The following is a 13,564-nucleotide window of genomic DNA, read 5'->3' as shown; positions in this document are numbered from 1 at the left end:
CTTCATTGAAGCCTACTCGTGACAATAAGCAATTTTCATTTTTTCATTTCAAAAAACACAACTACCAATTAAAATATTGCAGGTACATTAACCAGGCTAATGGACAGCAAACAAAAGTACTGGCTGACACATCCATCTGCATGAACCTATTTACAATTCCCCAGACAGGTTCAAATGATGGGTGGCCACAGCACAGAATATGAGGGTTCAAGATCAGAGTGCCAATAAATGCAGGGACAAACTAATCCATACTTTTCACATTGAAGAATATTTCAAATTGCAATTTAGTATGGGGGGGGGGGGGGGGGGGGGGGGTGGAAATGGAAATGAGAATGAACTAACTAAATGAGGAGATGATGAACTCCCTCTCAGCCTGAATGGAGATGGATGTCTCGTCCTATCAGCCTCCCCCCAACTCCAGCTTCAGCAGCCAGACGTCAGCGGATCGATCGGCGCAGGCGTGCACCAGTGGGTCAGGTCCGCTTCTTCAATGTGAGAAATGGGGATAAGTAATTTTTTATTCGCTCAGTGCATCCTGTATTTTCTCGCCTTTCTGTTCGGCTTCATCGCCGTGGTACCGCTGTCGGAGAACGGCAGTGATTTCCAGGGTAAATGCCTGCTCTTCACCCGGGGGATGTGGCAGAATGAGAACATCACAGTGGAGAAGCAGCGCTTCATGGTGGAGGAGTGGGGCCCAGAATCCGCCTGTCAGTTCACCACCTTCATCGGACTCTTCACCCTCCTCTTCTCGGCCATCCAGGCATGGAGACTCCTCTTCTACCTCTGCAAAGGTCACGATGAGTAAGTCGCTTCGTGTGTGGTGCATTTCCATTGAACACCCATACAGTACCCACTGAACCCCCCTACCCACTGACCCAACCCACACACTGCACCCCTATCCACTGTACCCCCTGTCCACTGTACCCCCTGCCCAGTGTGCCCCCTGCCCAATGTACCCCCTGCCTACTGTACCCCCTGCCCAGTGTGCCCTCCTGCCCAATGTACCCCTGCCTACTGTACCCCCCTGCCCAATGTACCCCTGTCCACTGTACCCCCTGCCCAGTGTACCCCCTGCCCATTGTGCCCCCTGCCCAGTGTACCCCTGTCCACTGTACCCCTTGCCCAGTGTGCCCTCCCTGCCCAATGTACCTCCTGCCCACTATCCATTACTCACTGGACCCAATACTCACGGAGCATTTTACCCACTGTATCCCCTATCCACTGCACCCCCCACCCTCCACTGTGCTCCAAACCCATTGTACCGATATGCACCATGTCCAGTGTACCCCCTGCCCACTGTGCCCCTCTGCCCACTATCCATTACTCGCTGGATCACTGGACCCAATACCCACAGAGCACACTACCCACTTTACCCCCTATCCACTGTACGTACCCCCACCTACTTTACCTCCAAACCTATTGTACCCTTACACACTGTACACTCTGCTCATTGTACCCCTGCACACTGAACTCAATGTGTACTGAACACACTACTGAATGCACCTAATACTCACTTTATCCCCTACCCATTGCAAACACTACTCACTGTATCCCCTGCCCAGTAGACCCAATATGTACTGAACCCCCTGCCCACTTTATCTCCGACCCATTGTAACCCTTAACCAGTGTACCTCCTGCCTAATGTACCCCCTGGCCAATGTACCCCCTGCCCACTATCCATTACTCACTGGACCCAATACCCAGGGAGCACTTTACCCACTGAACCCCCACTTAATGTACCCCAAACCCATTGTACCCATATGCACTGTGCCCACTGTACCCCCTGCCCACTATCCATTACTCACTGGGCCCAATACCCACGGAGGATTTTACCCACTGAACCCCTATCCACTGTACCCCCCCCCCCCCCACTGTACCCCAAACCCATTGTGGCAATATGCACTGTGCCCCATATCCACTGTACCCCTTGCCCACTGTGCCCCTCTGCCCACTATCGATTACTCACTGGCTCACTGGACCGAATACCCACAGAGTACACTACCCACTGTACCCCCTGTCCACTATACCTACCCCCACCTACTTTACCCCCAACCCATTGTGCCCTTACACACTGTACACCCTGCTCTTGTGCCCCTGAAGACTGGACTCAATATGTACTGAACACACTACTGAATGCACCCAATACCCACTTTATCCCCTACCATTGTAACCACTACTCACTGTAACCTATGCCCACTGTATCCCTTGCCCACTGTATCCTCTGCCCAGTAGACCCAATATGCACTGAACCCCCTGCCCACTTTATCTCCTGCCCATTGTAACCCTTAACTACTGTACCCCTGCCCACTGTACCCCCTGCCCACTTTATCTCCTACCCATTGTAACCCTTAACCACTGTACCCCTTCCCACTGTACCCCCTGCCCATTGTAGTCCTGCCCACTGTACCCCTGCCCACTGTACCCCCTGCCCACTTTATCCCCTATCCATTGTAACCCCTACCCACTGTACACAATGCCCATTGTACCCCATATCCACTGTATCCACAGAGCTTCCTGCCCAATGTACCGAAATCCATTACCACTAAATTATTTACTCATCAAACCCCTTACCCACTGTACCCCTTACCTTTTATACCCCTGACCCATTGAATTTTTACCCACTAAATAACTTACCCACTGAACCATATTCCCTTGAGAATCCCTTAGCCATTGTACACTTCCCACTGTACCTCTTATCCACTGCCCCCCCACACCTACCAAGTTCTATGCTAATCTTACCTATTGAACCCCTTATCCATTAACCCCGTCCGACTGAAAACATTGCCCACTCAGCACCTTGGCCATTGAATTTGCTAGTCACTGAACCCATCCCACAAAAACCATTATGTATTTAGCCTGTACCCACCAAATCCCACACCCACTGAACCCCCAAACCACTGCACACCATACCTGCTGTGCACCATGCCCACTGGACCCATTACACAAGGTACCTCTTAGCCACTACACTCCTAACCCATTGTATCCCCAACCTACTTAACCTTACCCAAACACCTTACACAATGAATTCTCTCCCTCCATGCCCCTTACCCACTAAACACCTTACTCATTGAACTATTTCCTGCTGAACTGCATTCAATCTGAATTCCGTAACCCCTGTGCCCCGTGACCACTATATCCCGTAACCACTAAACCTTTTCCTACTGAATGCTTAACCCACTGAATCCCTTACCACTGTACCATTGTCCACTGACCCTCTTATCCACTGAACCCCTTACCTACAAAGCCCCGTTCCCACTATACTCTTGACCCACTGAAACTCTTACCCACAAATCTCTTATCCGCTGAACCCCTTAACCATAAAGTCCCACACCCACCTTGATGCAACATTTGTCAGCTATCTGCTGACATGTGGCCGAGATCAGGAAACTGTTAGACCTTCCTTCATTTACAATTTTAAGTTTTTCCAAATGGTAAACAATAATCTGTTAACTGTAACGCAGTAGGTGCGAGATATCACAATCCACCAAAATACAATTGTAACCTATCTAACTCTCAACGCAAATATACTTAGAAAGCATTATCCTGCTGAGTAAAGGTCTGTGCATTATTTTGGAATGGAGCTAATGAACATCAATAGTCCTGCTGTCATTGTAAATATCACTAGTGCAACATTCCCAGGGTCCATTGTGAACAGAATTGTTAATGAGACATCTCACTGTCTTTACTGTCTTACTGATGTGTTTCCTCCTCCCTCCCTGCCTGGCACTCTACCTGTTTGTTCCAGCACTTTCTTTGCAACATTCCTGAATCTGTTGGTCAGCACCTTCGTAGTTTTCCTTATCTTCGTAGCAAGCACACTCGTCACTGTTGGCTTCAATATGTGGTGCGATGCGATCACTGAAGATGGAAAAATGCCAAACAGGTACACAATATGAGGAATTTCTCTTGTTTACAAACAACTGTTGTGTACTTTCTGGAATCAACCAGCAAGGAAAAGTGAGTATAGTAAAACAAAATGGATGTATGAGTTTATTATGAATGGTTAGTGCTATTTAATGTTAAAGTCTAATTCATTAATGCTCTTGTCTAAAGAAAATAAAACAAGCAAAAGGCATTTCCAAAACAGACTTTCTAATGTTAAGTGTTGCAGGTCTTGTTGAACTTCCCAGATGGTAAGGTTTTCTTTCTGTCTGCAGTTGTGAAGAATTGCAGGATATTGATCTGGAGCTGCACTTGGATAATTCTTCATTCTATGACCAGTTTGTAATCATCCAGGTAAGCTTTTGGAAAGTTTATTTGTAGATCGTCATATCAACAAGAGCATGGTGCGAAGGATAAACTGCAAGGTTCGACCCGTTAGGTTTAAACATTGACACCAGTCAAGGTCAGCCAATTTGTTGGTCTAGTGTTTTATTCAGGTGCTTTAAAAGAAATTGCTGCTGAGTAAGTAAATATTTCAGAAAGGATTGAAGTGTTTAAGACCACACATCATTCCAGAATATAACTACTGTTAAGATCCTCAAATTAGCACCCTTGGAATTCTTATCCTTGAAAACCAGTTCCTGGAATATATTCCCTTTCATGTAACTTACCCCATTTTATCCACCTGCCTGAGAACATTGACAAGTTGTCCTGTAGACAGATGGTGTTTTTTTACTTTTGGGATACCAGAGATACAAGAACATTTTTCCATTTAAGGCTTCGACTTGAGCATCTTTCATTATCTGAGAGGTAACACACTGGAACTTGTGAAATCATTTATGTGTCATTTAGTGCAATCTCGGGGCAGCATGGTGGCACAGTGGTTAGCAGTGCTGCTTCACAGCGCCAGGGACCGGGTTCAATTCTGGCCTTGGGTGACTGACGGCCTGTGTGGAGTTTGCACTTTCTCCCCATGTCTGCGTGGGTTTCCTCCCACAGTTTTTCTCTCACAGTTCGAGGTGTGCAGGTTAGGTGCCTCTTAGTTACTGAGATATGGCGGGGGAATGGGCCTAGGTAGGGTGCTCTTTCAGAGGGTTGGCGCACACTCAATGGGCCGAATGGCCTCCGTCTACAATGTAGGAATTCAATAGTTCTAAAGTACTCCGCACCTTGTTGGGGTGTCAGTCAGGGATCCGGAATTAAAATTGATTTATACCTGTCCGAAATGGGCACTTAGAAAATTGGCAGCCATTTTTTGGCAGTGCCAGTTTCTATTGTCCATTGACTTGGAAAATATTGCCAAGATTTTTAATTTCAAAACAAGTAAAATTGATGGTGAGCTGAGGAATCAAATCTCCAAAAAGTGCTTGAACTATCACTCTGCGAACAACAGTAGAAAGAAGATCAGGCATGTTGAAAATTGGTTGTTGATTTGCTATGAACTAGTATCACGTTGCAGATATACACTACTGTCACCCCCCATTAACTTTCTACTTGACATATGTTCAAACCTTAGAGCTGAAATTTTATTTGTGTTCCAGTGAAAGACCACTCAGAAAAGATTCAAGTGATAGTCACATTGAATGGCGGAGCACCGGTGCCTTCAGCCGGCCCTGCGGAGCAGGAGCAAGGCTGTATGGTCAATCCTGCTCCCATCCCTTGTGTTCTTGTATGTGCTAATGGTATGACCAGGATGGGAGGAGTGCACAAAATCTCTAGGCCCATTATCCGACACCTATTACTACAAAGGTCACTCCATCTGTGTAAATCTTTAATTCACTCACCAAAATGACCAATTGTTCACCTTTGCTACTGCTAGACCCAGAAAAAAGAGAACGGCAACCGGGTTTCTTTCAATAAGCTCAGAATAATTAATTTATTATGAATTAAAGCTTTTTTACAACAAGTTGCAAAACTGCTTAACAAACAATTTATAATCTGGAATTGTAACAATATACCCCTTTTAAATTCTCAATGCACACACACACACAAAACAAAGGGCAAGACATATATGTCTCTGTAGAGGTTGGCATAAGGGAACACTTTATAAAAAAGGATAAAGTTCAAAAAGGTCTTCATGTTGTTGACGTTGTGTTTCTGCATGTGAAGACAGAGCACTGGCCACAGTAGTTGCCCGGAAGTCCTTTGCAAAGGAACTTTGGCGAAACGCGTTAACTCTTGCTTGTTGCAGCTTCACAGGCTTTCACATACAGATGAGTTATTCTGAGATGAGAATTTTCTGACTGAAGGTGAATTTCCACTGTGGACTTCAGGTAATACAGGGAGAGAGAGAGAGAGAGAGAGAGAGAGAGGGGGGTGGGGGGGGGGGGGGGGGGGGGAGAGTGTAGAGAGAGTGAAGCAATTTTCCTTCACAGTTTGCTCCGAAGATACACACCGAGTTAAAAAAAAATGTGCAGCCAGAACTTTTCCCGGGCCAGGTGTTCTTCAGCCGATCAACAAGAATCCACAGCTTGGCAACAGCAGTTCTTCAAACATTTTAACTCAAGGAAACATAAATTACTCTTATCTCAGGTGACTTGCTGGTCATTTAACTGAAGTTATGTGATGTTTTGGAAAAAGCAGCTTGCTCGCAGACCAAAGTGAATTTGTAATCCTTTTAATGAAGACTCAGGAGCGTGTCAAAATAACTGAATGTCCATTCAATTAAAAAAACTATAGTTGTTGGAGATATGGATTCCAGCACTAAGTTTTACTTTATTGAATTGTTATAAAGGTAGCAGTGAAGTCAATCTGGAATCAACATTTCAAGCTGGATGCCAAACCTGCTGCATAAAGCTACTTGCAACTTCAGTGGAGATTCACCAGTTTATAGTGAGATGTAAGTTGCGAGTCAGGAGAACAGTAGAATTAAGGGTCGACAAATTATATGGATGGTACATGGCACAAACATAAAACAGATTTATCAGCAGTTGCGAGATTTAGGCTGTTGCCAAAAGCAATCCTTTCCTTGAGGGGTCCTTCAGCCTTTGATTCTTGAACTTGGTTCTGTGTTTTACTGAGGGAAGTTGCCAATTCATGATTAGGTAGTAAGGCAGCCTGATCACCATCTGCCTTGTCATTCCTTTGTAAAGGATCACAGTTGGTTATCGATTTGACCAACATTGTCTCCCGGTCTGACTTTAATTGTAAAATTTTCATCCTTGTTTTCAAGTTGCCCTGTGGCCTCACCCCTCGGCCCACATCCCTCTGTGTTGTCTACCTTCCTCCAATTCTGACCACTCGCACAACTTTGATTTTCATGGCACCACCATTGGTGGCCATGTTCTCAGCTGCCTAGGCCCTAAACCCTGGAATGCCTTCCCTAAGCTTCTACAGATCACGCTCTCTCTCTTTAAAACTCTCCATAAAACTGAACTTCTTGACCAAGCTTTTGGTAACTTGTCCCTTTATCTTCTTATTTGGCTCAGTTTATTGTTGATATTCCTGTGAAGCACCTTGTGAGCTGTTATAATATTAAGGGCAACGTATGAATGTCAGTCACACTAGACGAGATACAACTTTCTTGGTCCATGTACAAGCACAAATTCCTCACTTTCAGAGAACACATGATCATAAACAATACCCACTTGAAACATGCCGCAGTATAAACTCACTTGTGCGGAAGTGGTTTGGCTGCAGAGTTCATGACACCACCAAACATGTAGTAAATGTATCTGACCGTGCACTCTCTGAGAGTTTGCTCTTGCGAATGCGTTTGCCCCACATCAAACGGGAAGAGGTTTTGCTGAGTTTGAACTCCTCTTCACCCAGCTATCAAATCACAAACCAGCGTCCACTGATGATGTTGAATCCTAGCACACACAACTCTGCTCAAAAGCAAGTTACAAAAATACTTGATGCAAAAGTAATGAGCTATCGGGTAGTACATATGATAGGATTCATTCTCACAGCTTACTGTCCAAGACAGCCCAAATCACACAAAGGTGATGACCCTCTTATCTATGACTGGTCCTCCACAATGTGAGTTAGGCAAATGATTGGGCAAGTTGCTCCAACCAGACCTGAACAGGTTTTCCATATACACGGTGAAGGATTCCTTCACTTCTGCAAAGACCATATTGAATTGCATATTGAGAGCAAGGCCATGTCCATGTGCTCGTTCAACATTGCTTGTCAGTCCATCAATGTAACTCAAGGAAGCCAAGGACATTTGTACTGAGTCACTATATCATGGCGACCCTGGACGCACCACCAAAATCTGAATCTTTATTAATTGAACTTATGAATTCAGCAACTCACTTTGTTGAGTTCAGTTTTAACAACACCATATTTTCCCAAATGGTGTTGCATGGAATCCTCTCTTGGCCCAACTCTCATAGACATCTTCAGTTTCCATGAGAAATACGTCTTTGATGGAATGACACCCAACCTCCTGCCCCTTGTATTTTTCCAATATATAGATGATACATTTTCTATATTTGAATCTGCAGCTGCGTATAAAAAATTTCTTACGCACTTAATGAGCTCCTTCCTGCGCTCAAATTCACCTTTGAAATGGAACAGTTAAATGAGTTCCCTTTCCTTGATGTGCTAGTTTGGAAACCTGCCAATGGGGTCTCTATTACGCCTACTGCAAGCCTATCTTTACTGGTCAACATACGAGTTGGAATTCCTACAGTTCCACACACTATAAGTAAACCAGACCACCTGGAGGAAACCCAGGCAGACACGAGGAGAAAGTGCAAACCCCACACAGCCACCCAAGGCAAGAATTGAATCAGGGTCCCTGGAGCTGTGAGGCAGCACTGCTAACCACTGTGCCACCGTGCCGCCCTGCTTCTTGCGGACAGCACTTACCTGAGCCATTTTCCACATTGTTGGACAGGTGCCAATGTTGCAGCTGTACTGTAACAGCTTGGCTAGAGGTGCGGCTGGTTCTGAAGCTGAAGTACTACAGCCATGATGTTGCCAGTTCCCACGGCCTTTGCTACACCCAGCATCTTCAGCCATTCAACCATCCATTTCTCTCCCCAGCTATTGTCTCACATGGCGCCAGATCATTCTCAGTCTTGACATCTAATTTGACTCCAAAACTGAGCTGCCAACCTCTCATCACAAAGACTGCCTATATCCACCTTCAATACATCCACCTCCATTACATCCACCTTCATAACGTTGCCTGCCTTTTCCCATCTGTTGCAGACAACTTCATCATGCCTTGTCACTTCCAGACCCTATTATTACAAAACTTTCTTTTTTGGCCACCCTTATTTCACACCCTTCAGAATCTTGAACTCATCCTCTTTTGCCTTTAATCTAACCCACACAAATCCCCATTCACCTATCGCCTGTGTTCACTAACCAGCACTTGGCTTTCGGTCCCTCAATGCCTCAGAAATTTTGGTTGGTTTTTAAATCTGTTTATGGCCTTGCCCCTTCCTAGCACATTTCCAACTCTTCAAAACTATTTATAACTCCAACTCTCACCTTTTGTGTATGCTCCACTGCCTTTGCTCCACTATTGGTGTGTGCCTCTAGCCGTGTGGGCCCCATGAGCTGGAATTCCTTCCCCAAACTTCTTCCACTCCACTTTCACCTGCCTCAAGAGCATCTTTAAAACTCACCTCTTTGAATAAGCTTTCCATCATTTGGCTGAACATCAATTTTTAGCTGGTGAAATACATTGGGTCACATTTCCACATTAAAAGTGCTGTATTAATTCAAGTTATTATTTTATTGGGTGGAGTAACATTTCTTAAAAGTGCCAAATACATTTCTTATTGTTTGTATTAAATGAGCCTGTAATATGTGACTTGACCTGTAATATACTGTCAAGGAGGCCATCTGAAAATAGCATGGCAGCTGTGAGTAAAGTTTTCCAGTCAACAATTGGCTTGTTGTCCAGTAGAAAAATTCATGACCATGACGACCATTGCATATTTAAATCTAATAATTATAGTTGGTAATAGTTCTTACAGATGGTCACTCACTTTTTAATTAAGACAAAAAAAACCTGTTCATTTTAATGTCACTTTTCTATTTTGTTGGTGAATACTAAATCGATTTGAAATTTAAAAGCAGACAAAAGATGATAAAATTGGTGACATGTCAGACAGCTGGATGGACAGAAGGACGTGGGGCTAGAAAGTAGCGTACCAGCCACTGACTCTTTCTTAACCAGTGGCTAATATAAAGTGAGTCACTATTTAACTGATTGGCCAGGTGGCTGAGACCAATATGAGCTATTACAACTAAAGCACCATCATTTAGATTTTATGTCCAAAGTGGGTAATGCAGTAAAATCAAACAGATGCTTAGGTTCAACTTTTCTTTCATAAGGAAAGACATTGCAAATTATCTGAGTCAAGGTCATTTGTAGCTTTATGCCTTCATGTAAATCTCAAACGCTCATATAAAGTTTGAGCTTTGCTTTATGTACGTAAAATAGAATCTCTGCCTTCTATATTGCCAATGGTGGGCAGTAAATAACGAAAGAGGTGAGATTAAAACATGCATAATATGAATTGTAAACTGTCCCGGCAAATTTTCCTGGGAGCCCTCAGACCATGGGCTGAATTTTACCTCAGACTTTGGGACCTTGACGTTGGGCCAAAGGTGGATTCTGAGCCCGCACTTGCTGGCAGCGTGGCCTGCTCAGCGATTTTACCGCAAGCAACCTTCCAATTGGCTGCTTGTGAGCCATCTGTCAATAAAGGATGATGGGAACACTCCTGAAGCTGCTGATGCCAATTAAAATGGAGGCGCCCTCAGATTGGTGTGTAAAAATGAAAAGCTGGGGTTCAGAAATAGTAGGCTGTACGGATTGGGTAAAAAATCCCTCTGGAAGAACCTTGGATGCAGTGGGGGCTGCCTTTCCTCCCCGTAACTCTCTCTCCTTGGATCATGCAACCACAGATTCTGGTTCTCCACCCAGCAGCAAAACGGCGGCTACCCTGGTGATAGCCTTTAATTGTATCTTTATGTAAAAGCGTCTGCCAGCCTCGGTGGGAAACTTCCCCAGTGGCCAGACTGCATGAAGAAATTGATCCAAGTATGGCCTCTGCATTGTTCCACTGGCACCCTGTACCTCCATTCCCACCTCCTAGGGTTCAGATGCCTTGAGAACTGAACCATTTACCAAAAAAAAGTAATGTTTAATGTTAAAGTAATGTTAGCATTTTGCCCGCTTGCAGAATAATGTGAAACTAGTTACTATGGACCCACAAGTACATTTAAAGGGTCTGATGGTGGAGTGGTTCTTCGCAGCTCTCTGCCAGAATTCTCCCAAAAATGCGCACGCACATAAACTGAGTTTCCACTGCACTTGTGGTGAAGTCACACCGTAGGAAAGAGTTTCCCATGGGACCAAATTATTAAAGATGAATTTGTACACCCTGGGTATAACTCTGACTTTGTGATAGTGCCAGGTGAGATCAGACCAGTCCCCTGTTATACATTGCACCCAATTTTCAGCAATTTCTCTATCTTACGTCTCCACCCAAAATCAGAAATATTGATATTCCTGAAGAACCTTTTCCTATAATAGAGTGCAGTCAGATATTTCTGGCTCACGAACCAGTGTTCTGACAGCAGCAGAGTACTTAGACGGTGACAGAAATGTGTGTCTCAAGCAAATATGTTTAGATCTGATTTTTTACGAATAAAAATCTTTTCAAAATTTGCATCAATCTTTCTATTGTGAAAATTGTCAAAATGAATTTTTGAATTAAATTAGGATAGTATAATGGAAATCTCCTTTTTTACCACATTTAACTAAATACTGAATGGTTTGTGATCTCTACATTGCAGTGTCCTAACGAGATGTTTTGAAGGTTATATTCACTAGTCAGAAGGGAAGGGCAGCACGGTGGCGCAGTGGGTTAGCCCTGCTGCCTCACGGCGCCGAGGTCCCAGGTTCGATCCTGGCTCTGGGTCACTGCCCCTGTGGAGTTTGCACATTCTCCCCGTGTTTGCGTGGATTTCGCCCCCACAACCCAAAGATGTGCAAAGTAGGTAGATTGAACACGCTAAATTGCCCCTTAATTGGAAAAAATGAATTGGGTATTCTGAATTAAAAAAAAACACAAAATAGTGAAAAGGGTGACATGCCCTGAAGTTACTGATCCACAAAACTGTGTTTAACATCTGGGAATTTCTTCTGCAGTTTGGTCTCTGGGCCGGATGGGTTTCTTGGATGGCAATTACCATTCTTGCGTTCCTGAAAGTGTACGACAATTATCGGCAAAAGGAGCTCCTTGACAGCCTGGTCCATGAGAAGGAATTGCTTCTCGCAAGATCATCCAAGAGAGCATTAGAGCAAGTTGAGAAGAATGCAATGATTTAAAGCCAATTACAATGCATATTGTCAAAAGAGATGATTCCAACTGCTATCAATAAAGCAATGCTGCATGTACATTGTCCCGGTGCAGGCACTGAAAGGTTATTGTAAAACAGGATACTCACTCTCTAGCCTTACTGCCCATCTTAATGGTTGGTACCATCATAATAGCTGTGTCCTTTGATAGACGCTATTGCTCTTCCAGTGCCTAATAAACATTAGCCTGTAAAATGTAATGATTTTCTGAAATGTTACAACACAAAGATATTTGGCTGCTCTATTGCCAAGTCAAAATGTAAACGTCTGCTGTTTGTACCTTAGAAGTTGTTGATCGGAAAAGAAATATCCTGATTTACAGTACCATGCTAAATAGCCTTCACTGGATTTCATGTGCCAACAATAAACTTAGTAATGTATTAAATGATGGAGGAAGAAAAACTTCCAGCCAGTTATATTCCACAGAGTTCAGCATAGTTCCACTGCTGCAAGGTATTGTACCGAAAGGGAATTAACAAAATTGTCCAATGTCACAGCAAATGGCGGTGAATTTCGCATTCAACATGTCAAAAGATGTTTGGAACCAAACTCTCAGTGATACCTGAATATTCTTTCTTGTGACAGAATACATTGTCTTCACACTTGAAAATCTCATCTGAAATGTTTAGAAAATGGTAATGATTGTTTCCCGGGAGCAGCTGCTATCTTGCAGCACTGAATGCTCTACCTTAAATCAATAGCTTCTCTTCTGCTAATAAAATGAACAACAGCTACTAGAACCTTATTGGTATAAAGTGACAGATTTTATTGTGCCATATGTTGCTCATAAAAAGGATCTTTGTTATTAATGTCAATTCTTTAACCTTGATTACAGTGTCCTTTGCTCGAAACTGTGTAAAATTAAATTCATTCAGACGCTTGTTTACATCTGTGCTGTTTTTTTCCCCTCCCCCTGTGGGAACAAATGCACACTTTTATTTCTGCTGCTACTTAATAAAAACTATTTCTTTTTTAACTGCCACAGTCAGGATATTGCTGGCCACACTCCCTTTATATTCCCCCTGTGCCTACAAAAGATAGGAGAAATTACACATTTGCCATATGGGAACCACAAGGGTAAACTTCTGAACTGTGATTACTGGCACAGTTGTTGGTATGTCAGTGTGTTATACCTCCGCACCATTTTATCAGCACTTCCTCTTTGTTGTCAGCTCATCATAGATCTAAATCACAGACATCTACAAAGTCTAGATTTCAGCTTTCATATCGTCTGCTCCAGCAACAGCTTGTATTTGTGTAGCACCTTTAACAAAACAACATGCCCCATGGCACCGCACAGGATTCAAAGCCAAGGCATTTAATGTGCAAGTAAGCAAGGTGACTGAA

At 43.8% G+C, this 13,564-nt stretch overlaps 1 protein-coding gene across 1 annotated transcript; it reads left to right on the top strand.

Moving 5' to 3' along the window:
• Nucleotides 1–428: 428 nt before the first annotated feature.
• Nucleotides 429–13,103, top strand: LOC119953576 (transmembrane protein 179-like). Its single transcript, XM_038777974.1, has 4 exons — nucleotides 429–801; nucleotides 3,746–3,883; nucleotides 4,158–4,236; nucleotides 12,008–13,103. The coding sequence occupies exons 1-4, from the start codon at nucleotides 500–502 to the stop codon at nucleotides 12,185–12,187; spliced, it is 699 nt and encodes a 232-aa protein (XP_038633902.1). The 5' UTR covers nucleotides 429–499; the 3' UTR covers nucleotides 12,188–13,103.
• The last annotated feature ends 461 nt before the right edge of the window (nucleotides 13,104–13,564 follow it).

The sequence above is a fragment of the Scyliorhinus canicula genome, chromosome 2 (assembly GCF_902713615.1).
Source record: "Scyliorhinus canicula chromosome 2, sScyCan1.1, whole genome shotgun sequence".
Taxonomy (NCBI): Eukaryota; Metazoa; Chordata; class Chondrichthyes; order Carcharhiniformes; family Scyliorhinidae; genus Scyliorhinus; species Scyliorhinus canicula.
The sequence above is the reverse complement of the archived record's forward strand: the minus strand, read 5'-3'. Positions and strand labels throughout refer to the sequence as shown.